This window comes from Labrus mixtus, chromosome 8 (genome assembly GCF_963584025.1).
Source record: "Labrus mixtus chromosome 8, fLabMix1.1, whole genome shotgun sequence".
NCBI classification, from domain to species: domain Eukaryota; kingdom Metazoa; phylum Chordata; class Actinopteri; order Labriformes; family Labridae; genus Labrus; species Labrus mixtus.
This window is the reverse complement of record NC_083619.1, coordinates 16,204,976-16,230,405: the sequence shown is the minus strand read 5'-3', so window position 1 is coordinate 16,230,405 and position 25,430 is coordinate 16,204,976. Positions and strand designations below refer to the sequence as shown.

General features: G+C 40.0%; 1 protein-coding gene and 1 non-coding gene across 6 annotated transcripts; both read left to right on the top strand.

Annotated features, from left to right (window-relative positions):
* Positions 1 to 1,407: 1,407 nt before the first annotated feature.
* eif4g1a (eukaryotic translation initiation factor 4 gamma, 1a) lies at positions 1,408 to 24,362 on the top strand. Of its 5 annotated transcripts, XM_061044688.1 has the most exons (33): positions 1,408 to 1,837; positions 3,542 to 3,669; positions 3,747 to 3,830; positions 4,070 to 4,102; positions 4,829 to 4,849; positions 5,169 to 5,348; positions 5,861 to 5,960; positions 6,801 to 6,911; positions 7,854 to 8,005; positions 8,223 to 8,315; positions 9,954 to 10,032; positions 10,130 to 11,098; positions 11,229 to 11,317; positions 11,493 to 11,682; positions 12,009 to 12,142; positions 12,422 to 12,541; positions 13,219 to 13,614; positions 15,576 to 15,722; positions 15,843 to 16,079; positions 16,299 to 16,403; positions 17,024 to 17,317; positions 17,510 to 17,627; positions 17,708 to 17,810; positions 17,940 to 18,283; positions 18,430 to 18,551; positions 18,689 to 18,861; positions 19,281 to 19,406; positions 20,031 to 20,112; positions 20,265 to 20,363; positions 21,037 to 21,180; positions 21,294 to 21,375; positions 21,587 to 21,727; positions 22,899 to 24,362. In XM_061044688.1, the coding sequence occupies exons 2-33, from the start codon at positions 3,595 to 3,597 to the stop codon at positions 23,078 to 23,080; spliced, it is 5,325 nt and encodes a 1,774-aa protein (XP_060900671.1). In that variant the 5' UTR covers positions 1,408 to 1,837; positions 3,542 to 3,594; the 3' UTR covers positions 23,081 to 24,362. The 5 variants fall into 5 exon arrangements, with proteins under 5 accessions (XP_060900671.1, XP_060900672.1, XP_060900674.1 ...); XM_061044689.1 differs by lacking the exon at positions 4,829 to 4,849; XM_061044691.1 differs by lacking the exon at positions 6,801 to 6,911.
* Positions 13,659 to 13,728, top strand: LOC132979681 (small nucleolar RNA SNORD66). Its single transcript, XR_009674091.1, has one exon. It is a non-coding gene; the product is annotated as a small nucleolar RNA SNORD66 (small nucleolar RNA).
* Positions 24,363 to 25,430: the final 1,068 nt, after the last annotated feature.

The window sequence follows — 25,430 nt, the reverse complement described above, 5'->3', positions numbered from 1 at the left end:
CACATTTCTGAAAATACAAATAACATGCCCATATTTCTGAAAATACAAATAACAGATCCACATTTCTGAAAATACAAATAATAAACTCAAATTTCTGAAAATACAAATAACAGACCCAAATTTCTGAAAATACAAATAACATACTGACATTTCTGAAAATACAAATAACATACTGACATTTCTGAAAATACAAATAACATACTGACATTTCTGAAAATACAAATAACATACCCAAATTTCTGAAAATACAAATAACATACTGACATTTCTGAAAATACAAATAACATACCCACATTTCTGAAAATACAAATAACATACTGACATTTCTGAAAATACAAATAACATGCCCATATTTCTGAAAATACAAATAACAGACCCACATTTCTGAAAATACAAATAACAGACCCATATTTCTGAAAATACAAATAACAGACCCACATTTCTGAAAATACAAATAACATGCCTAAATTTCTGAAAATACAAATAACATGCCCGAATTTCTGAAAATACAAATAACAGATCCACATTTCTGAAAATACAAATTACATACCCATATTTCTGAAAATACAAATAACATACCCACATTTCTGAAAATACAAATTACATACCCATATTTTTGAAAATACAAATAACATGCCCATATTTCTGAAAATACAAATAACATGCCTAAATTTCTGAAAATACAAATAACATGCCCATATTTCTGAAAATACAAATAACAGACCCACATTTCTGAAAATACAAATAACATGCCTAAATTTCTGAAAATACAAATAACATACCCATATTTCTGAAAATACAAATAACAGATCCACATTTCTGAAAATACAAATAACATGCCTAAATTTCTGAAAATACAAATAACATGCCTAAATTTCTGAAAATACAAATAACATACCCATATTTCTGAAAATACAAATAACAGACCCACATTTCTGAAAATACAAATAACATGCCTAAATTTCTGAAAATACAAATAACATGCCCATATTTCTGAAAATACAAATAACAGATCCACATTTCTGAAAATACAAATAACAGATCCACATTTCTGAAAATACAAATAACATACCCATATTTCTGAAAATACAAAAAACATACCCAAATTTCTGAAAATACAAATTACATGCCCATATTTCTGAAAATACAAATAACATACCCATATTTCTGAAAATACAAATTACAGACCTACATTTCTGAAAATACAAATAACATGCCCATATTTCTGAAAATACAAAAAACATACCCATATTTCTGAAAATACAAATAACATACCCATATTTCTGAAAATACAAATAACATATTTCTGACATTACAAACATACAAACCCATACACCTTGCCTCCTGTATCACATGATCAGGGAAACAGCATCACATTTTAATGTTCCCGGAAGTTACCCATGCGACTGGAAGGCGCACCGGCTCCATAGAGCAGAAGCTTCGCATTATGGCCTCGCTCTGAGCCTCCTGATGCGACAGTTGTACATACCTTACCGGCAATCCGTCACCATCGACGCCTTGATCATGGACCTCCGGTCCAGAGGCTTTTTTCGGGGCCATCGGAGTTGTCAATAGTACTACCTAAGTACTATATTATTAGTTTTATTGAGCACTGTCACTTTTGCACGCCCGGGGATTTAAACCGAAGTGACAGTAGTAGCACTCATCTGCCGGTCAGCTAACAAGCTAGCTCACTAAGTCAATAGCCAAGAAGGGCATCACTTTTTTGGAGTAAAGGACAAGGAAACTACAACACCACTATTTTCTTTGACAGAAGACTGACCAGAAGCCGATTCCCCGAGATACCATCTTGCAACATATTCGTTATTGATTCCCGGTAAGAGTAAAGTAAAGTGACGGCGGGAGAGCTAGCTTAATGTCCACTGAGCTTCACTTTGTCAAAGGCACACAGCTAGCTTAACGAGCTAATGTAGCTAACAGGCCCCGCCGGCTGTCAGTGCACACTCACACTGGGACAGACAACCAGCTCACCAGCTTAACATAACGCATAAAAACCCAACCCTTTTTGGATATGTTTGAACTTAAGTGGTGTGTTAAACAAATCCATGTATTACAGGTGTTTAGTTCAAGTTAGTTAAATGACAGCTGATGGTTAATCTGCACTCGGTTGACCGTCATCACCTCTTCATGAGGTTATGAGGGTTATAAGTGATTTGAACTGTGTTTCAGAAAACGCCCTGATGTAAACAGCATGACTGTAAACATCACATTAATTACCTTGTTTGTATACAACAACAACAACAACTACTACTACTACTACTACTACTAATAAAGTACGAGGTTGAGGTTTGATTGAGTGTCTGTGGGCCTGTAATAAACTAACATGAACCAGATCTACTGTGTCCACACCGGGGTCAAGCATTAGAAGTGACTGCTCACTGATACGTAAATAAATAGTCATTAAAGCTGACTTTCAGGTGAAGTGTGGACCGAGCTTTCAGCCACGTAGTGTCTTTGATACTGGGACACGTAATGTTAGCCGGCTGTGAGCTAACGATGTTAACCTGCTTCAGCCGGGAGGAGCGCCTGGTTAGCGGGCCATTAACCTGCCTTTCGTCCTGCAACTAAACAGAAGCCTGGTTGGAAATAAAATCCGCAATCTGTCATATTTAACGTGGGGCTAGCAAGGCTGTTGGTTATCCATGTCGTCAAAGCCATATGGGAGGTTTTTTTTTTTTTTATGCATGGATGCCCGATCTTAAAAAAGAAGCATGGCCACTAGCTAGCAGCTAACATGTCAGCAGGTGGATGTTGTGTGACACGTCTGCTTGTCGTGTTCGTCATTTTTTTTTTTTTTTTTTTTAAATAAAATTAAAACCAGCTTCTCCAGCACCTACATAACCATGTTTTTTTTAATCAGGATGAAAAGACTGCGTTCCCTTTTAGGACTTGGATATCGATTCAACCTCCATTTGAATGGATTATCTGCACATGTAGCTAGCACAGCCAAGTCGCATTGAAGCCACTGTTAACACAGTAAATGAACTTTGACCCGAGGTATCCATTTTCTGCAATTCACTCATATCCAGACCAATCCCAAGAGATTATATTGTAGTCATGTTTGTAAAAAGGAAATCCCCCCAAACCTTTTATTTGAGTTACTATTACTAATTGCCCCCTGTGTGCTTTAATACTGTTTGGCAGAGTCATGATCACTGATGAATATTTTATACATCCTAAGAAATGGTGTTTTTTTTTTTTTTTTAAATTGTATTCATCAGACCATGTGTTTACTGTTTAATATGTGAGCGGGCGAGCTAGTGATGTTATCATAGGCGAAACCACAGGCCACACCCTTCATGCTTGGTTAGAAGTTACCACACTAAAGGTTCCCTTCTTCCTGCATTATTTGCTGAATTTAACCTGTTTGGCTGTAATTACATTGTTTATTAGAGATTGCATTTAAAACTAAAAGAAAGTTTAATGATGAAAGAAAGATGATTTTAATGATTGTGGATAACACTGTACTAATTGTTCCTCCTTTCCTCCTTTATTTCCTCCTCCTCTCTGTCGTCTTCAGGAAAGGTTGGCAACACATCGCCACCCTAATGCAGAACCACAAAAGAACGTGAAATGAACAAACCACCACAGCCTATAACGGGACCCACCTCAGTCCCAAACCCTGCCCCATCCCCCGGATTGACACAGGTGAGAGCAACTGACCTTGTATAATATAAGCTTTTATGTTTGATTCAAGATTGCTAATATATATTTTCTCCCCTTAGGCTGCATACGGCCCTGGACAGCCCCCTTCTCTTGTTTTTGCCACCCCTCCTCCACAAATGAACTCTGCACCACAGCCAAGACAGGTATTGTTATGAGCATGCTTTTTTTAAGCATTAATTGACAAAGTATAGTAATATTGTTTCCTTCTGAAGAATCACTTCCTTCCTTACTCCTACAAAAGGATTTCGGACATGGCTTCCTCTGTTCTAAGGCTTTGGCTAGCTCTGTGTACTGTATGTGTGTGAGTGTTGTAGCCAATTTGCAATCTCTCTCCAAGAATGTCAGTCTTGACTTCTTTCCTCTCTCTCTGCTGCCCTCCCAGTTTGCTGCAGGCCCCCGTACTTTACACCAACAGGTACTAACACCCCTCATTTTTCCTTACATCCCCTCCGTCTCCTTAGTGTGATGCATGCTTTCAGTTCCAAATATTGGGCCATTCGATGAGACTGCTGTAGTTGTAATTATTGAAGCTTTTTCCTCAGATCTGGTAAAGTTGAGTTCAATCTTATTCTGGAAATGCATATTTATTGATAGTAAGATATGCGGGGTGATATTGATGAAAACGTTAACCTTATTTAATCTTTAGCTCCTGCACAAATTCACGTTTTCCTTCAAGTCGGAGTCCTGACCTGTTTTTTTATCAACTTAAATTTAATGTCAGAATCATTAAAAAATGATACTTATGCGTATTATACAGCTCTAGCTAATCTTTACACACATAAACACTGATGATGCCTGTCTCTGGGTCAGCTCAAACAATTAATTGTTAAGTGAGTTCATTTTTCGATCTTTCAGCATTCTTATTTTTTTTCAGGGCTCACATGCCCTTGAAGCCTGTAAAATGATTCTTTCACCACTTGTTACTGGGACTTGGAGGACTGCAGTGGACCACTGTACAAAGTGGCATGTGTAGTTAGGGTTGTCTGAACCTACTGTTGATTGAGAGATATTTTGCTGCTGCTTCTTGTACACTTCCCTCTTACACCTTGTAATCTCCACCTTCCCCATTGTCTCATGCCCTCATTTTCACCTTAATCTCACTCCCTCTCTTGCTTTCTGCTCATGTGTTGTGCGGCTGAAGGGTGGATACAGAGCATTACAGGTAACAGCTTTTCTCTTAGTCCCCCCTCCTTAACTCTGGCTAACCTCAGTATAGCAGGGAGACATGACATTCAGTATGATTAAGACTTTGTAACCCAAGAACTGAACTTGCTGTGCCCATTGGCAGTTGCTGTGTGCGCATTGCTACCAGCTGTGGTTAAGGTTGTGTGTGTGCTGGACACACAAGTTAAACATTTTAACATATAGGATAGGACTTTTTGAATCAAAACACAAAGTATACACATGGTAAAAACAGATTCGCCTGTTCTGTGGTTCGGTTTTCGTCATCCTTCTTTCCTTCTCCCTCATATGTTCTCTAGAGTTACTATCAAAACCGACCAGCGATGGCCACCAGTGCTCCTAGGGTACAGACGAGTAGTGGCCCACGACCTGTCGGACCCACTCACGTCTACCCACCAAGCTCCCAGATGATGATGATTTCCCAGCAGCAGCTGTCTTTTGCTGGCTCCCCTCAGGGCTACTTCATCCCACCTGGACAGGTTGGTCCACGTTAGTATTCATTAGTGTGTTATAATTTCACACACATGGCTTTCTACCCAAAAGCCTGTCAATATATTACTTAGTGTGCTTTTATCATGTACGACCCTCAGTGCACAACAAAACTTTTTGCAGCATGCATTCTCACATCAGCTTACTCTGACTTTCTGCGGATAAAATACTAGGGGTTCAGAAAGGATAAACTCTGGGTAAAATACGCGCGAAAAATTGCGTTCACATATACCCTAAAGTCCCTCCGGGTAGCCAAATCTCCGGAGTTTTTCAGGAGATTACCGTATGTGTGAAAAGGGTTTAAGAAAGCCAGAGAAAAAAATCTGACTAGTTTGAAAAAAAATAGAGAAACCGTTGCATGTGGAAACACAATAAGGGAGTCCTCTTATTTGGGACCGTCCTTGACATTGATGTGGAGGTGGTAGAGATCAACCTGAAGCTCTCACAACCTTATCGCTACATCCACTGTTGTTGTTTCTCACTCTTTACTTTGTTTCTGCAGTACCGGGCCCCATATATGCCTCCTACTCAGCAGTATCCTGTGGCAAGCGGTACAGCGGGCTTCTATCCTGGAACTAGCCCTGCTGAATACCCAGCTTATGGTAAGGGGGTTAACCTGCAACGAACGACAACCAAGCACAACCATGAGATGACGAGAACTATTCATAAAAAAGGGGTGAAATTTCAAACACCAGACACCCTGATTCTACTGATATAATGATAATCGAAGCACCTGGTATAAATCCTAGTCACTCTCGCATAGTAAGGTATTGGTAGGTGTGTTGTGGTTTTGCTTGGCTGTTTGGTGTGTTTAATGTCTTTTGTATGTGGTGAACTGCCAGTTGCATGTGGTCTGGCTTGATTCTGCTTTGGCCTGTGATCTTTCTATCTGCAGTCTCACCTGACGCTGCCTTACAGGTTCCATGAAATGGCTTTAGGACAAGAATGTCATCCTTCTGTTGGATCCATATAGAAATCTAATTTGACCATAAATGCAATTTGAAAAGAATTTAGGACAAAAATGGAAGTAATAATTTTAAATGGCAGCTACCAATGCACTAATGAAGTATTTTTAAAATTTGTCACCCCACATACTATACTTACCTACGCAAATGCTCATCGGGTAGAAGGGAAATGCTCGACAAATCCCATTTTTTTTAATCTCTTATACATCAACGGAGTCCAAGGTTCAGTGAACAGGATATTAAACTTTAAGTATGATTATTATCTAAAGAAATGCAACAAAGTAAAAACCTAGCCAGGAACACAAGGTAAAAAAAAGGGTTAGAGAAGTCAGTCATTTCATGGGACCTTTTTAACACCCTGCTTCCTCTGGATCCTCTCATTAACTCATTCTGCATCTGTCTCTTCCTGCCCTCTCTCCTTCTTTCCTCCCTCTCCCGTCCCTCACTCCCTTCCTCTCGTTTGCTGCGTTGGTTCAGAGCCCTCTCTTGCTGCGAGGGAGAGGCGGGGTGGTGGGGGGAGAGGGGGCGGCCGAGAGAACGGCCGTCTCTCTCTCCATGGTGCTCCTCTCACCTCCCAGCGCTACCCCGGTGAGTAGTGTGTGTGCTTGTGTGTCGGCCAGCAGGCTTTATTTGCAAACTCTCTGTGGCACTTCCTGTCTCTAATAGTGTTTAATGTGTTCTTTTTTTCTCTTTTTTTAACATACATGTATAGAAGTACAAATCCAAGGTCACATTCATATAAAACTGATTCCATTCTAAATATGTTTAAAGTAGAAGTGAGGCAACGGCATTTACCAAGAAGAATATTGGAATTTGGGGTTTCTCTTCTTTTTCTGCTTATCGTAACCAGTCAGCTCACATTTTAAATGCACACTGTGTCTGTTCATTGAGGATCATTCTGCTTGTAGGCAGATGTGAAAAATGTATACAGAATACAACATTTCTGCATCCTTACTTGGCTCCGCTGTTGTCTGTGACCTTCCAATGTCCTTTGACTTTGTGGGAAAAAAAACTAAGAAAGTTGATGAAGAGCTGATGTCAGTGTGCTTCCCAAACCCCCTGATTTCTAGCTTCCTCTGTAGCAAATGTCTCATTGTTGAAATTCCCCTTTTACAGTTTGAGTTGTCTATTTTTAATCAATTATGTTTAATCCATTAATTAATTTGAGAAGTCTTCCCTTTTAAAAAACTGAATTCTCACAGGCTCCCTTTGACTGTTCTTGGTCCACACATTGGTGGGTTCAGTAGTTGAGTTAGCAGCACTAAAGCTAACAAACTGATAAATAAATCAGCATGTAGACTAGTCCATATTGATATCATATGTACAAGTTTAGATTTGGCAATAGGATTATCCACATAATATTTCAGGGGTATCACAAAAGCAGAGGAAATTAATACTTTTGGTTCATAACTAGAGAAAAAGAGTTGTGTGAATCCAGAATAAATGCTTTTACTGGAATGAAAACTTGTTTTAAGTGCTTTTGTTGTTCTATCTGCATTTATGCTGTTTTATTTCTTTGTATCCTTACAGCAGGGGCATACTATCCAGCTCAGCCGCAGTACTCGCCATCTGTCCAGCCTGCACCGGTTATGATCAACCCCGCACAGCAGCAGCAACAAGCCCCGCCGCCTCAACAACCGCCAGCACAGCCACAAGGCCCACCAAAGAGGGAACGCAAACCGGTAGTGTTTTTCAACAAAAGAGCAGTGCACCTCTTTTCTGAGGTCAAAAAAAATGAATGGGCCGAAGTGTTTTGTCAGTTCAATGTGGAACATTCCCTTTCACCTGAATATAACAATAGATTTTTTTCTATAACTTGTGGCAGCTATAGATCAACACTGACAGGATTGTGACATGCTGTTTGTATTATATTAATTGTTTTTCATATTTTCTTAATAGATAAGAATACGAGACCCTAACCAGGGTGGGCGTGATATCACAGAGGAGATCATGTCAGGTGGAAGGTCCACCACCACACCGACTCCCCCACAGGTGAGAACGGTGTTAGGAAGACCGTTTTTTATTGGCTGGTTTAAACTCTGATTTCAAGCATCCATGTTTGTGTATGTTAGGTGGGGGTTATTTCTGTAGTGGATGGACAGTGATGAAATCGTGAAACAGACTGTGGGTCATCTTAGATTTATTCAGCCATGGTCAGACAACACAGAAACACAACACACATGGCTGACAAAGTGCAGACCATCGCTGACCCATGCTGACCAAGATCTCACAATCATTGACAATCATTGGCAAAGTGGCCATCATGGGCAAAATGGCCAAGTCTTCATCACACAGTGTGGCTTATATTCTGCTAGAAGGTACAGCCCACAAATTCCTTTCTATTTGGGTACATCACTATAAAACAATAAAGATGACAGGACACTGATTTGTATACGTAACAGATGTAGACTCTTTGTCTAGCAAACAGTTGTTGACAACATATGGTTGGCTCCTATCCAAACATAGATCTGCTACAATTTACATGTTTCACCATATAAGGTTACAGCTTCACAGACCCAAAAGTAGAATTACTGTGAGATTGTTGACACAATTTAAAGATATGTCCAAAAAATTGTCAAGATGCATGAATCCATGAAAATACGTACTAACAGTGTATGTAGTAAAAAAAAAAAAAAAAAAAAAGGAGCTCAAGTTTGATGTTAGTTTCTGGGTACTTATGATATGGCTGTGGCTCGGTTGGTAGAGTCGGTCGTCTTCTAACTCGAAGGTCTGGGGTTCGATCCCCAGCTCTTGCAGCTACATGTCCAATGTGTCCTTGGGAAAGACACTTGACCCCAAGTTGCTAATAATAACTTGGTTAATAATCTGTACTGACTTCAGGTCAAGCCTCAAATACCAAGTGAATGAAACTAAGTATCACTGATAGACAAGCACACACAGAAACCAAAAGTGATTTTTAAGAAAACTTAAAGCATGAGTAGATTTTTTACAGATAAAATAAAACGCCGCTTGTGTAGCTCTCCCTGTTAAGTCAGCCCCCCACCCCACCACTGAGTTTAATTTCAACCCTTAGCCTTACTCGACCCAGCCGAACAACATTCTTTCTAACGTCTCTGCATTTTTTCCTCTCTACAGTAATAACCATCAGATAAAGGCAAAATTAACAAATATCTTAATTTAAAAAAAATACAATAACACTTTGTTGGTTCACATAAACAAAGGAAGCATTGTCGGAGAAAACAATGCACAGCTTAGGAATTCTTTCACACGAGCTCCAAACGTCTTTATTTGTCATAGTGGTTTGAATGTTAACACCTTATTATGAACACAGCAAAAAATGCAGTGCAGCGTTTTACTGAAAAAACAATCTAAAGCCAAAGTAAATGCACAAAAAAATGCACTAATTCTTTTGAGCTGTGGTTATTTTTTTAGGCTAGATTGCCATAACTTGCAAGAATGTTGAGTTTTTGGTTTGTTTGGGAAGACCATTCAGAACGTACATTAGAGACGACCCAAATACCATAGTTTATTCAAAGCATCTTGAAAAGATTTATCGCATGGCCGTTTATTATATTTAATGAAATTCATTTATCTGTTAAAGAAAGCATCATTTGTGTTTTTCCAAAACAAAAACTGAAACATACACTAAATTCTGTTTTGTGACCGCAGGCCTCTTCAGCAGATGAAAGTCCTGCACAGCAGACCAACGGTGAAATCATGCAGCCTGCTACTACAACTACTTGTAGAGGTATGTATTTTCTATCTCTTAAAGTTTAAATAAGAAAATACAAGATGTCTGCATTGCACATTTCTTACTGATGTTTTTTTTATGTTTCTCCGCACAGATGAAAGCATGGAGCCTCCTGTTAGTGCTGACACCCCTCCACCTCTTGCAACAGAAAATACAGAGCCGGTGGTGGAGGCAATAGAGGAAACGGACAACCAAATTTCCCCTGCGCCTGAGATATCTTCACAAACTGTAGCCCCTGCAGCTGCTATTGACGTGCCATCCCTGTTGATAAAAGAACAGCAGTCTTCCTCTTCCCTCCCTCCTGCAGCAGCATCTACTACAGCTCCTGCTGAGGCGGTAAATAAAATCGATACTAAAGTTGGTGACACAGTAGATGCTCCTGTCGTCCCTTCAGCACCATTAGCAGCACAAGAGGCACCTGCCAGAATGGAGGAACCACAGGTTGCCCCGTCTCCTGCTGAGAAGGCTTCAGAAAGTGAGGAAAAACAAACCGAGGAGGTTAAAATATTGGAAAAAGAAGAGCAGGAGGTCAGCACTAAACAAGATACTGAAGCGGAGGAAGTTGACACAGCTACCCCTGTTACCGAGGCGAAAGAAGAGACAGCAACAAAGGCAGCAACTGAAGTTTCTCAGCCTTCACCCTCTGCACAGGAACCTGCTGCTCCAACCACCCAGAGTGTGGCACCAAGCTCGGCCTCTGCTCCCCAACTTTCTCCAGAACCAGAACCAGAACCCGAACCCGAACCCGAACCCGAACCTGAACCTGAACCTAAAGTTGAACCCACACCAGCTGAAAAGGCAGAGCCTCTTCTCTCCAATGGCCTTCCTCAGGACACTGAAGAACTGGTGGAGGATATGACATTTCCAGACACTAAAGCCCTTGACAAGCCTGACACTTCTCAAGCTCAGGAATCCACACCTGTGGCTAAAACAGCAACTGTGGCCCAGGAGGCAGTGGAGGAGGCAGTGGAGGAGAAAGAGAAAAAAGAAGAAGAGGGCAAGGACAAAAGTGAAGATGCCCTATCTTTATCGGCCCCTACAGAGGAATCTACTACTATGCAAGGTAAGATTGAGCTGGTTATCACCTGCATTTAGGATTGTTTTAATATATACAAATACATTTATTATATTTGGTTTGTGTCAAACTTGTTTTGTGAGTGATTTGATGTCAGCGTTGTGTTCTTTTCTTACAGCTGCTATGTCTGTGCCAAAGAAGAGGAAGAACATGAAGGAGTTAAACAAGAAGGAAGCCATTGGAGACCTCCTGGACGCCTTCACAGAGGTGTGTATGGAACCTGATTATAACAAGAGAGAATCAAAAGATACTCCAGGTTGTGGTGTTTAATTGCTGCACTATTTTGGGCTGTATTAATAATATTTGGAGAATATATAGTTTTCTGAGGGAGCTCTGTTTTATAAGAATACTTACTCGTCTCTTTGTGTTGTGTTCGCTGCAGGAGCAGGATGCCAAACTTGCTTCTGAACCCTCGTCTACACAGCCCGAACCCGAACCCGAACCTGCCCCTGTTGCTCCAGCTGAACCCCCCGCTGAGGTTGTAGATGAGACCTGGGAGGAGAAAGAGGACAAGCAGAATGCAGATCCTGAAAAGTCTGATCAAAGTGGGCAGAAATACCAGTACAAAGAAGGTAAGCTGTGAACAAGATCTTTCAAGAAATGTTAAAAGTTTACTGTGAAGCTGAGCGGTAGGCGCAGATGCTGCTTTTATACACACCTTTAGTTATTTGTTTAGGCTCATATGTATCCTAAGAATAAAATGAAACAGTACATTAAAATGTTACTTTTAATACCTTTTGATCATATTTGTGTACATCCCTTAAGATGGTACAATTCCATGCTACAGAGGTGGAACATAATTGGCTCTTTTATGCTTCAGAGAGGATGTGTCCTTAAGAGACAGTTAACCAAATGACATGTAATCCTCTGTTTCACATGTGACTTGTCTTTCTCTCAGAACAATGGAAGCCGATAGATCCAGAGGAGAAGAAGCGGTACGACAGGGAGTTTCTCTTGGGCTTCCAGTTTATCGGTGCCAGTATGCACAAACCTGAAGGCCTTCCTCTCATCAGTGATGTGGTCCTGGAAAAGGTGTGTTGATGTTTGCCTTTTGGATGTGTATTGATGTTAATAATGTCATTTGTGTGTGACATTATGACAAATAAATGGATATTGAAATTAAAGGTCTTTGTGACAATGCAGAAACAGTGTTTTATTTTACTGCATTCATTTGACTTAAGAGCCTAGATTTTCTAATATATATATGTTATATGTTTTAGGACTGCGTATCAGGAAATCTGGCAAATGTCTTGGCGTGTCAGAGTTTTTTTTACATGGGCACCATGGTCATTTTGCTTCCTACTTTTTCAGGCGAACAAGAATCCACTGCGGCCTGCCGACCCGGCTCGACTGATGAATGTTGGTCCTGATTTTACGCCCTCATATTTGGGGAATCTCGGGAGCAGATCAGTGGGGGGACCACGAGGCCCAGTGAGTGAATGTTTCTTCCCTTTTTGGATTATTTTATCATAAAAGGTCATTTTACCGCTAGAAGCTGTTTAAGATGTTTTACTGTTTAACTTGTGTTTAATGTTATCCACTTATAATTATTGGTACATTCATGTATGTTGAAATGCCAAGTCAACAATATAACTGTAATAATGTTATATAAATTAAACTAATATAGAAATAGATATCGATTGGATGTTTTTGTCTGAAAAAATGAATAGAATTTGAAGCTATGATTCATCTTCAGTAACCGTGCAGTATAAATGTGACATTAAGCTAAATGGGTTTTTTTCTCTTTCTGTTGGTGTAGAGTTTTCAGGGAATGTTTGACATGAGTGAATTCAGCACTAATCAAAGGCTTCAAGAGTTTAGAAGAGTTTAGTATTGTTAGTGGTAGCATTAGGCAATGCTGTGGATGTAGTGGCAGGCTGTGTTTAGGGAGGCGTAAAGCTATAAAGGCAAATAACCTCAAGTAGAAACCATAAAGTTTTAAGGTTCATTGCATCCATTTTAAAACCCCAGAGATGCAGGATGCAAATCTAGCAACATACCTACCTGTATCAACATACCTGAAAATAAAGATCAAAATAATCCTAACTAAACAAATGTATCATTTCTAGATGTTTAATAAACGCATCCTTGCCCTGCCTTCCTTTTAGCCTCCTGGACCACGTCGTTCCCAGCAGGGTCAGAGGAAAGAGCCCAGGAAAATCATCAGCAGCATGTCTCTTGGTGATGACGTGCAGCTCAACAAGGCTGAGAAGGCCTGGAAGCCCACTGCGAAGAAGTCCACTCGCAGCCGAGGCGCAGAAGTAGAAGTAGAAGTAGAAGACGATTCTGAACTGGGCAAGACTAATGAGCTGTTCAAGCGTCTGCGTAGTATCCTCAACAAGCTGACCCCTCAGAAGTTTCAGGAGCTGATGAAACAAGTGACAGATCTGACAATAGACACAGAGGAGAGGCTGAAGGGAACCATTGACCTCATCTTTGAAAAGGCCATCTCAGAGCCCAACTTCTCGGTGGCTTACGCCAACATGTGCCGCTGCCTTTTGGGGGTAAGTCACATGATACTCTCAGGATTTAGTTCTATTCATATTTGTTCCACTAATGACTTCTGTTTTGAGCCACTTGTCTTGAATGGTTGAGATGCTGTTGAGGAACTGATTGAGCCAACTGTTTTCATCATTAATTTTTAGTATAATATCTAAATAATTAAGTTTTTATTCTGTATACTGTAATTGTAAGTGATTAAAAAAGTTATTATAATTAAATGTAGAGGTGTAGATGTTAGGGCTGTTGAAATTAATCATTTAATCGATACATCGCGATGCAGACTAGACGATTAATGCATCGATGCAGGGACAGGACGTAATCGATGCTGACGAGGGTTAGAAAAAAAGCATCTGCCAACTGCTAAATGTGGTTGTTTTGCGCAGCGTTGAGTGAGTTTGTTTTACCTAAACACACACGGTGGTGTGTAATGAAAGTAACGCAGGCTAACAGAGGGATTTGTGACAGAAAACAACGTTAATTGAGTCCCGGTCCTGTGCTTGCTGACTTTATGAGCAGAGTCAGCTGATCCTGCATGCTCAGACCACAGTGCTTTGCTGCAGGAGGAAACAGCTTGACTTTGTGTCTCTTTAGCCGACCGCAGCACGGATTAGCATCTTCACCACAGCTAAAGGTGTGTTTAAACTGATGCCACGCTGTCTTAAGTCCAGGATAACTAAAAGAAGGGGGCTGTGACTTGTGATAAAGTGAGCGGCTGTAAACACAGTTGACTCCCGACACAGCGTCATCGAGAATCACCGCTAATAAGTGCACCTCCGCTAAAGCTGCGTTCGTTCGATGATAAACACTTTCTATTTCCGACAAGTTCTTCACAATAAAAGTCCCTGGCCTATCTGAAGTTGAAGTGCTTTTAATGTAAAACATCCATATCAGGAGATGGGGTGTTTACAGCAGTAGCAACTTAACACAACTCGTCTGAAATAAAAAGTAAAGAAACAAAACTAATCCTGAACAAAGCTCACAGCTAAAGGCTACAACGTCCTGAGAAGAGAACACACAGTGACTTAAAAACATCTTTCTCTAGTATAATAAACTAAACACACAAACAATTATACTTTTTACCAATAATGTAGGCTACTTATATGATGTATTAATTTTAACTTACAATGTAAAGATATTGATAATGACATTGTTGTCTAAATCACTTTTTAAATTACACAAAAGGAGTTCATATTTATAAGACTGTTTGTCTCTGTTTATGAAAAAGTAGCCATGTGCAGTAATATAGAAAATTGAGGATGAATCGTGATATCGAATCGAATCGTTGACTGGATAATCGTAATCGAATCGTAAGACCAGTGAAGATGCACAGCTCTAGTAGATGTAGAGATGTGAATCCTTCAATATCTCGCGATTAAATTCAAATATAGTTTTTCGATTGAAACTGATTCCTGATGAACAGAAAACATACCCTATTTGTTACAAAGGGGTGCTAATGTCAGGATCTACTGCAGCTTGCGGTGCACTTTATTATTTGAGAGTGTCAATTTGTTTCTTTTTGATATTATTGAGTATGTCGGGTCAGGCTTCCTCAAACACAGGGAATTATAGAATCAATAGTGCACTCTAACACTTGCCTCCAATGAAAACAGGGCTGAATGCCTCACTGCTTTACAGACAGTACAATCAGTATGTTAGTATGTCAGACACTCAGACAGCCATACGTTACCTACGTAGAGAACTAGCTAATGTTAGACACACACCCTGCTGACTCAGTTTAACCAGGAAGAGGGTAAATGGATGAAAAAAGTTGGCCATGCCCAGCCTGGATGCTGGTGAAAATTAACCTGAGATGTAAAATATTACATCTTAAAAATTATATTTGGACCTTTACTCAGTTCAGATTCTTAGTAAATAGTAACTACCATTCTGACATGAATTGCTTTTTCCCCCACAACTCAAGTATATCCTGTACTAATGATTGTTATTTGTAATTTTCCTTCAGTTGAAAGTCCCCGCACCAGACAAGCCAGGACATACTGTGAACTTCCGCAAATTGCTTCTCAACCGCTGCCAGAAAGAGTTTGAGAAGGATCAGGATGATGACGAAATCTTTGAGAAAAAGCAAAAAGAGATGGAGGCTGCCAAGGAGGTATGACCTTTGATGTATTACAGCCATTTTCCAGAAAACGACAGGTCTGTCACGTATTAAGAGAAAGCTGATCATTGTATCCCACCACTAAGCACAAACACTGCCTGTATCTGTCCTCAGGGAGAGGAGCGGGAGCGTTTGAGGGTGGAGCTTCAGGATGCTAGAGACCAGGCTCGCCGTCGCTCACTGGGTAACATAAAGTTCATAGGAGAGCTCTTCAAGCTCAAGATGCTGACGGAGGCCATTATGCACGATTGTGTGGTCAAACTACTAAAGAATCACGATGAAGAGTCTCTGGAGTGTCTCTGCAGGCTGCTCTCCACAATTGGAAAAGACCTGGACTTTGAGAAGGCCAAGGTAAGAAAATAATTGACACAAACAGATTGGATGTCTTAATAAATAATAATAATAAAATAAAATATTCACACAATCAGATGTCTGTAGTGATGAGTCTTTTTATTATTAGTGATGGAGTTCAGGATCTGAGGAGACTGCTCTGTTTAAATAATCATTTACATGTTATATTTTTGTAGTCATGCCTTATAAAAGTCTCTTTTCTATCTACGTCCCTGTTAGCCTCGTATGGATCAGTATTTCAACCAAATGGACAAGATCATCAAAGAGAGAAAGACCTCGTCCAGAATCCGCTTCATGCTGCAAGATGTCTTGGACCTCAGAAGGGTAAATATTAACTAATCCATAATCCTTCACAATCTAGGGGTTTCCACAAGTGCCAGACATACATTTTAAAAGGCTCGCCTGAACTTAATTCAAGATGAGAAAGATGTCTATGTTACCATTGCCCCTTGTGCTCTGTTTGTAGAGTGTGTGTGTGTCTGAAATTGTCCGAAATTTAAAATATACATGGAGCTCTGGTTTCAGGTTCAATCTGCAGTGAAATCATTCATATGAAGTATATGACAGCTGTCACTGTTTGTCTCTGTCTTTGTTTAAAGTGTGTTAGCATTTTATTAAAAATGCTGACATTCAAGAATTATAGAAGATTGTATATTGATGTTAAACAAATAAAAAGTTTTAAATGTTTTTGCCATAAATCCCGGTAACTATTATTAGTTTTCTGTTGAATAAAATGTCATGTAAAATCTGCCCCAGGACACCCCTAGCTGACTTCTTACATCCACTAGCTCGCAGCTCCATATGTTTGTGGAAAGCCTGACAGCCGTAACTTATGTCAACAAATATTCCTGAAGTTTTTTATTCTGTTTGTGAAATGATTCAATGGCATTAAGAATCGCCTGCAAAGCCTGATATTAAATGACACCCCCCATCTCTGTTCACAGTGTAACTGGGTTCCTCGTAGAGGAGACCAAGGTCCCAAAACTATTGACCAGATTCACAAGGAGGCGGAGTTGGAGGAGCACAGGGAGCAGATCAAAGTCCAGCAGGTGCTCATGTCAAAGAAAGAGGGAGGAGGAGGAGGGGGAGGTGGAGGACGGATGGGAGGAGGCATGGGGGGCAGAGGCTCTCACACGCAGGGCGGCAGGCAGAGCCAGCCTCAAGATGAGGGATGGAACACAGTACCCATCTCCAAGAACAGACCCATTGACACCACTCGCCTTAGCAAGATCACAAAGGTAACATCAGAGTGATATTGTTATTTTTATTATTATTCTCTTGAGGCTTCTCAGTGAAGTCAAATGTATTGTTCACTTTCCATGTATGTTTTAAGATATACTAAATCCTCACAAAGGTCATTGGAATGACACTTTAGCTAAGAATGTGGTTTTGGTCTGTAAATGTGAATATATTTTTGTGATTCTCGTCAGCCTGGTGCTCTGGACTTCAACAATCAGCTGTTGGCCCCAGGGGGGAAAGGCATGTGGGGCAGCTGGGGCAAAGGCAGCAGTGGAGGAACTGGAGCTAAACCAGCCAGTGGAGAGCAAGGTAAACAAGCTTTTTCAAATACACTTTAGTTTGATGTTTCTTGTCCATGTTATTGTTAATCTCCTCTTCTCCTATTTTAGATTCTGGTCGTCCAGCTACCAGCACCCTCAATCGCTTCTCAGCGCTGCAACAGTCTGGCTCCGTGTCGTCTTCCTCAGACTCTGATCGCAGAGTTCCTCAGAGGTATATTACAGCTGGAGATTTCTTTTTTTCTAGGCTGCGTAAACATACTCATTTAAAGGATCAGGATCACATTTGACTTTCAAAAAATGTTGTTATTTTTTAACTTTTTGTCTCATTTTCAACCTGTAGGTCGAGCTCAAGTCGCGATCGCGGTGGTGACAGAGACAGGAGTGAACGCGACAGAGACCGTTATGAACGCTTCGAGGGACAGGAAGGTCGTGATGACAGGAGCAGCCAGAACCAAATCACCAAGAGAAGCTTCAGCAGAGAATCTCAGGACCGCAGTGGGCGGGGCGGAGAGAGCCGAGCCTCAAACGAGCCTGTGCGTCGCGTTGCCAGCATGACTGACGATAGGGACCGAGGAAGCAGGGACAGGGGAAGCAGGGATCGAGGAAGCAGGGATCGAGGAAGCAAAGACAAGGGCAGCAAAGACAGAGGAAGCCGGGACAGGGGTCCAAGTAAAGATCTCACCGGTAAAATACCTGTAGAGCTTAAAAAAAAAATAATGCCGTAAACAGGAATATGTACAATGTTAATAGGATTGTTCGTTAGTTTGAGTTGATAGACAATGGTAAGCATGCAACAGGTAAGAGGATTGATAATGATTTTCTCTTTTCAGCTCAGCGTGAGAGCACCCCAACTCCTCCTCCTGGTCCTCAGAAACCCTCCATGACTGAGGAGGAGGTGGAGAAGAAGTCCAAAGCCATCATTGAAGAATACATCCACATCAACGACTTGAAGGTAAAAACATGACACAGTTGCACATTGGCATGCTTCAAAGTGACTTGCATTTCAATTCACATGTTATCGGGCTTACCAGCAATTGAAACCGCTCTGACTGCCTGGATTGTTTGTGTCTTCTTTCTCTGGTGCTGTAGGAGGCGTTGCAGTGCGTCGCAGAACTCAACAGTGCCTCGCTGCTCTTTGTGTTTGTGCGGAACAGCGTCGAGTCTACGCTTGAGCGCAGCACCATCGCTAGAGAGCGCGTGGGCCTGCTGCTTCAACAGCTTGTTAAGGCAGGGTCATTGCCCCCATCGCAGTACTACAAAGGGTGAGCATTTAATCAAAGGAAGAACCTGACCACACCTTTTTTTTTTACAAATATCTGCTAAGTCTTTATAGAAAGAAAATGAAAACTCCCAGATACCCGCTTTCAAACTAACTTTACTTTCACGGGATGGTCATGTGGATCTTAAAAGAACACTTCAAGCCCTCATCAGGCTATCGAGTGTGAAAACACGGTGATGTGTGTTTTTAATGTCCCCATATCCATGCTGTGAAAATAAAGACCTCTTGATTGTTGAAAAGCGATGCCTTGGAGTTGCCTTTACTTTCTCTAGTCTGGTAGCACTCCTCCCTTCACACTTTTGGAGTTCTTAAGCATCTGTTAAATTGAATTTAGATTAAAATAAGCTGACAAGGGCGTGTGGCGAAAGATGGATGAAGTGCATTGTTTCTTTTGGACTGCAGGCTTGAAGAGACCCTGGAGGCAGCAGAAGACACGGCCATAGACATACCTCACATCTGGCTCTACCTGGCTGAACTCATCACCCCCATGCTCCATGAGGGAGGCATCCCTATGGGACAGCTCTTCAGGTGAGCTATAGTGCTTGAAGTAATCATGAATCATTTCATCCTATCACTGAAGACAACTGCACGAGCATCTTGATCATCTTTTTGCATGTTTTGAAAAAGAAAGTCAGTAAGAGAGCGCAAAACGAAACTTTGACGTATACCTAGCACACCTTTGTGAACTTCTTATTTATGTTACAGATATCTTGTTGTTGATTACGTTTCCATTATTCCTCTTTCGTCATTTCTATCAACCTGTGCCTGAGCAGTATTTATATATGTTAGTGTCTACAGTCTGTACGTTATACACTGGAGCATTGTAACATGTCTGCAGCAGGTACTTTAATGGTAAAAAGAGAGTTTGTGACACTGACTTTAGTCAGAATTTAAATTGATATCATTATTCTTAACATGGAAATGGTATCTGAGTGGATTCAAAGCTAAAGGACAATAACAAATAAAGCACAAAGTGAACAGTGCACATCTGAAGAGGACTAGCAGTATACACTTATAGTTTCCTACACCTCGTCTGCTACTTAGGAAAACAAAAATCATAACTGGTGCTGCTTACAGTTGTAATTCATAGAAACGTTTAATAAATTGGTCAAAAGAAAGATGGAAGGCTAAAACTGATGATTGTGTGTGCAGGGAGATCTCGAAGCCTCTCGTACCTCTGGGGATCGCTGGCGTGCTTCTGGTGCAGATCCTCAAGTTGCTGTGCAAAGGAGTGGTACGTCCTTTATGACACTATCTGTGTGTGATGCAAGACACATTTTCAGACAATGTTTGACAATAAAGTTCTATCATTCAATCAATATAATCTTAATGCTTTTAGCAGTTTGATATTTTAGACTCATTTGAATGTGTTTGTTTTTCCATCAGACCCCTAAGAAGGTCGGGACCATGTGGACAGACGGCGGCTTGAGTTGGAGTGAATTCCTACCTGAGGATGAGGACGTCAACAAGTTTGTCACTGAACAGGTCTGTAGGACACAGAAGCAGAAAACAAGTAGGAGCTAAAACCAGTTTTAAAAGAAAAAAATATTATTTAGTAAAGTGGAGGAAGAGGGAAACAACAGAGTAAACACTTAAAAAGAAAAGGCATGCTCAATTTAAGAAACAAACCTTCCACTACAAACTCATAGATAACAAACACATTATTTGCGAAGTGTTGTCTGAAGTCTTTCTGTATAGAATTAAAGATATTTAAAAAAACAGATCTAAAACTTACCCATTATGAGCTACACATTCAACCACAAAGCTTTGTTAAATACTTAAAGTAAGATGTTTTTAGTAGTATCCAACTACAAAAATGCCAATACCAATCACAATAAAAAAAACACATCACATTCATGTCATAACAAACCTGTTTTAGGGGACTAGCTTGCTAACTTTAGCCTGTGAAAGACTGGCTGCAGAGGTCGAGTGGAGACGGATACATGAGCCATCCAGTCGTTTAGTTTGGTCCAAATATTTGATGTATTGAAACAACTTGATTACTTATGCTTAAATAATTACAAAGTTGAAAAAATGTTCGGTTTTGTTGTTTACTTACAGAAGAAGAAACGCAAAGAATTGATGGCAAGAAATTTACAAATTGATCAAGAGTACAAGTGACACTTTGCTAATCTTTTCGTGTGGTTTCTTAATTTAGCAAGTGGAGTTCACTACAGGAGAAGAGGTGGAGTCAAAGGAAGACGACAAGAAGAAGGTCCTCAGTGGAGATGAGCTCAGCCAACAGCTGGACAGACTCCTGCAGGACAAGGCCGACAACCAGCGGATCAGAGACTGGGTGGAGGTGAGTTACAGCTCAGGTTCAATTCAGCAGGTTTTCAAATGTCAACATACTGTTCAGTGTTGCATATGGTCATGTGAAAGTCACATTTGTAAATATTTTTTGGGATTTTTCAGGCTAACTTGGATGAAGAACAAAGCATTTCCAACCAGTTTGTACGAGCATTGATGACATCAGTGTGTCAGTCTGCCATCATATGTAAGTATGGCTCTCTGCTTTCTGCTTTAAGGATCTTATGTCTTTGTTAGTCATTCAGGGAACATGTTCCTTTGACAAACATTGACACTATTGCTCATGTACTGATGTGCTGACATGAATATGTGATTGAACTTGTTGCCCTGTCAGTGAAATTTGATTTCCTTGCACACAATGTTTTATCTGACTCGTGTTTTCTTGCTCATCGTTGCAGGTGACAACCCGTACAGGGTGGATGCGAAGCAGATAGGCCAGAAGGCCAGTCTGCTGCAGAGGTACCTGTGTGATGAGCAGAAAGAGCTACAGGCCCTGTATGCTCTCCAGGCTCTCATGGTGCACATGGAGCAGCCAGCGAGTGAGTGTCCTGCGCTTTGTGTCTTTACAAACAAAAACAAACAGTTAGGCTGCAGTAGCCCTGCAAGAGATGCGAAAGGTGGTGCAGCTCATCATTTTCATATTTTTACAACATTACCTTAAGGATTAAGGTTAAGGAGGAAAAACAATATTCTGAAGTGCTTTTAATTGACTTAATTGAGGCTGTCACAGCCTTGAAATGTACAGATCGCCTTTAGATCAATGTTATAAAAAAAATTCAGAAACTCATCTCTCGTGCAATTTCCAGCCAAGGCCTGTCATAGGAACTTGTTCTACAAACTAACTTTCATTAACTATGTGAGTCAGTTCGATGTTGTGCTGGGTTTATGTCATGCATTGAATAGAAATGGTGTATACATGAACTATTATACCTACTCAGGGCTTTTGTGTTTACTTGGTGATTTTAAAGGGCTCTCTGTAGGAAAACTATTGAACAACCACAAGCGATATAGAAATCAAATTTTTAAAAAATATAATGTTATCATGGAGAAACAGCTAGTCTTTCACACAAGGCTAGATGTAGTAGTCTTCAAATAAAAGCACTGGAACAATAACAGTTCAGAACACAAAAAAAAAGCACATTTAAAAATGACACGAGATAAAGTTTATTGCCAGTGCATAATAAAATGATCATGAGGGGTTTTATGTCGAGTCGAAGTTTATCTTTATAGCACATTTAAATCACTATTACTACACCAACGTGCTGTACAGGTTTTAAACACAATATGAAAGAACAAATATAATAAATATAAAGCGATAAATATGAATTTTAATATTTAACTTGTTTGGAAAAGCTGTTTTATTCCTTGAAGGAGCACTAAGTCAATCAGCTTTTGTAGAGCATGTCACTTGGTGCTGCTTTGTATTTGAACAGTTCACCTCTTGTGTACTTGTCGTAAATTGTTTATTAATTGCAAATGCAAACTATGAAAAGACAAAAAAAGGCTTACATTTGCAATGTTTTGTGCAAATAAACATGTACATTTGCATAGCTCACTTGGTACTGGTTGAAGGACACTAAAGTTATTTAACAGAACAGTGTGTGGTTGCACTGGTTGCATCAACTGCAGGGCCGATGTTCTGTAAGGCTTATCTGTCAACTCCTTCTGCAGCAAATTGTGTATTGATTCCTCTTTATTCTCTCCCTGCAGACCTGCTGCGCATGTTCTTTGACGCCTTGTACGACGAGGACGTCATTAAAGAGGAGGCCTTCTACAAATGGGAGTCCAGCAAAGACCCTGCTGAGCAAACAGGCAAAGGTGTGGCCTTGAAATCAGTCACGGCCTTTTTCACCTGGCTCCGCGAGGCCGAGGAGGAGTCCGACAAGGAATAAATAAGAAAGACTGAACTAAAAGCTGCGGCCCCCCTGTGGCAAAGCGGGGGCATTGCAGATGACTGCAGAGGTTCATGGACTATATTGCCAGAGGCAGACTCGAATCAATCCTCAATGAGGATAAATCTTTATTATGTTTTCTTTTCTTAGAGGGATGGACTCAGAAAAACAATCATTTCTCTCTACTCTCCCTCTCTTGCTTCCTCATTATTTCTGCACCTGCTTCCGATGGCAAGTGTCCTCATGAAATAAACTTGAAAACTGATTGAGCAGGATTGCTTGCTAAAGAGGTGTGAAATATGCCACTTCACTACAAAAACCTTTTTATTTTTTCGGTCACAATAACACAAAACCAACTGGCTGCTTTTTTATGGTTCTAGATAGTTAAAATGCCTACCATCTTATCTGATGTGTGAGAACAGACCGCAGGGTGTGTGGTGTAATGGGTTCCCTGATACGTGGGTATCATCATGTGTGTGTTCAACCCAAACTCAGCTCTTATGTCTTTGTCCCTTACTGGAGTGCGCAGCATGACTGAAGTGTGTTTCTATTAATGATAACAGTGGACAAAACGTTGATAGACAAATGTTCTTGAACTAATATTAATTTGGATGATGTTTTTAAAGCATAGTTGGTCTATTTTCTCTTCCTGTTTCCCTATCATGAACTCAGAGGCAGAAACACGGAGGACTGATGTGGACCGTTGATCTTGACTGCTAGTTGGTGGTCGTAATGCTTCCTCTAAGCCATCCTCTCCCATCCCCAGTAGTGAACCACACTGACTTACTCTTCATCTTCTTACCTCTTCTATACTTAAACCTGAGCTGTCGTAGAGGACACTTAATGACCCAATCACCATTGAAACTTGAAATCTACAGAAAATTGACTTGATGAAATATATAAAGTTAGAAAAAGAAAAAAAAAAAAAAAACAGAAATGATCCGAAAGCCTTTTCTACTGTAAGTGGAAACTTATTTCAGGAGAGTTCTGTAAATATATAATAATAATAACACAAAACTTTTTTTCTTCAGTTTTATTTTTCAGAAATGATAAATTGCTGATGTACTTGCAGTTTCCTTTTTCCAACAGAAGCCGCAGTTGTCCAGATGCAGAGAGGTGCTTTAGATAATCCATTGATTATTATTATTAGTTGTATTGGAATTTTTGTAAATATTTTTTGCTTTCTTTATTTAAGAAATTATCGCTTCTTTTGCATCGGAAACTGGAAAGATGAGGTAACGGAGCATTGCAAATAAAGGACTTACTAAGTTGCTGAGAAGAATGTTTGAGAAGTGTGTCTGAAATCTGTCCCATGCATCGTGGTTTTTGTTTTGTTACAGCTGGAGAACATTTGCACAACTACTGACATTTTGAAGGCCACTGGGTACCATCAAGTTTCCCCAACTCTTACATGATTCCTTTATATTCCAAACCTTAGAACAAAATGGCAGATGAGTGAAATTAATCCTTTGTTTAAATCAGTAGTGTGAAAGTAAAAGTTCCTTATACGAAATAAAAAGTTCAAGGCGCCAAAATTATATTAAAATCAGGATAGAAGAAGTAAGATTATTCACAATGAGGAAAACTAGAAAGGTCGAGATGTAAAAGTCTATGAAATCAGAAAGAGTGAATGAGTACAAATCACAAGATTTATATGGAAACAAAGTGTGTTGAAGGATATTTTTGGTAAATACCCACATGATATTTAACCAAAACAAGCTTGTAAGAGTGGCTGCAACATTAGAGAATCCAGGGAGAGGGGGAGCCAATTCTTGTTAAAAACATAAAGTATGTCTGTAGACAAACCATGTCTAGAAACAGTAGCTTAAAATTAAGCAATGTTGTTTAAATGGCCTAACAAGTCAGTCTGTTGGACAATCCCACTCTTTCATTCCAAATCTAAGACTGTCAAAAGTTTCAAATGACCAAAGTCATGTGATCTTGAGCCACTGAAAGCCAAATCAAGTCTCAAGTCATTTGACCTGTGAGCCTGCAGCTTTAGATAGTTTGTAATGGTTTAGATTATGTATTTCTTCTAATGAGAAATGGGGCATATCTCCTCTGGTTCTGTATTTAAATATATCTTTTAATAAGCCCTTAAACAATCTTTTAAAAGAAAATATTCTAAAATGTTAACGTTTTGTAAAGCATTCAGAGGTGCTCCATGGAAATGTACCTTTAGGTCTATATAACCTCTCTAGAACCTTGAAGGAACCTATGTCCCAATTGTTCTCCTGTAGCTTAAATAAGTGTGACAATAATTGAATATTGCAGCTTTATCATTTTTACTGTAGCCATCTTTTCCTACATTAAACAGATTTACATTTCATATAGCCTAACATGTATTCAC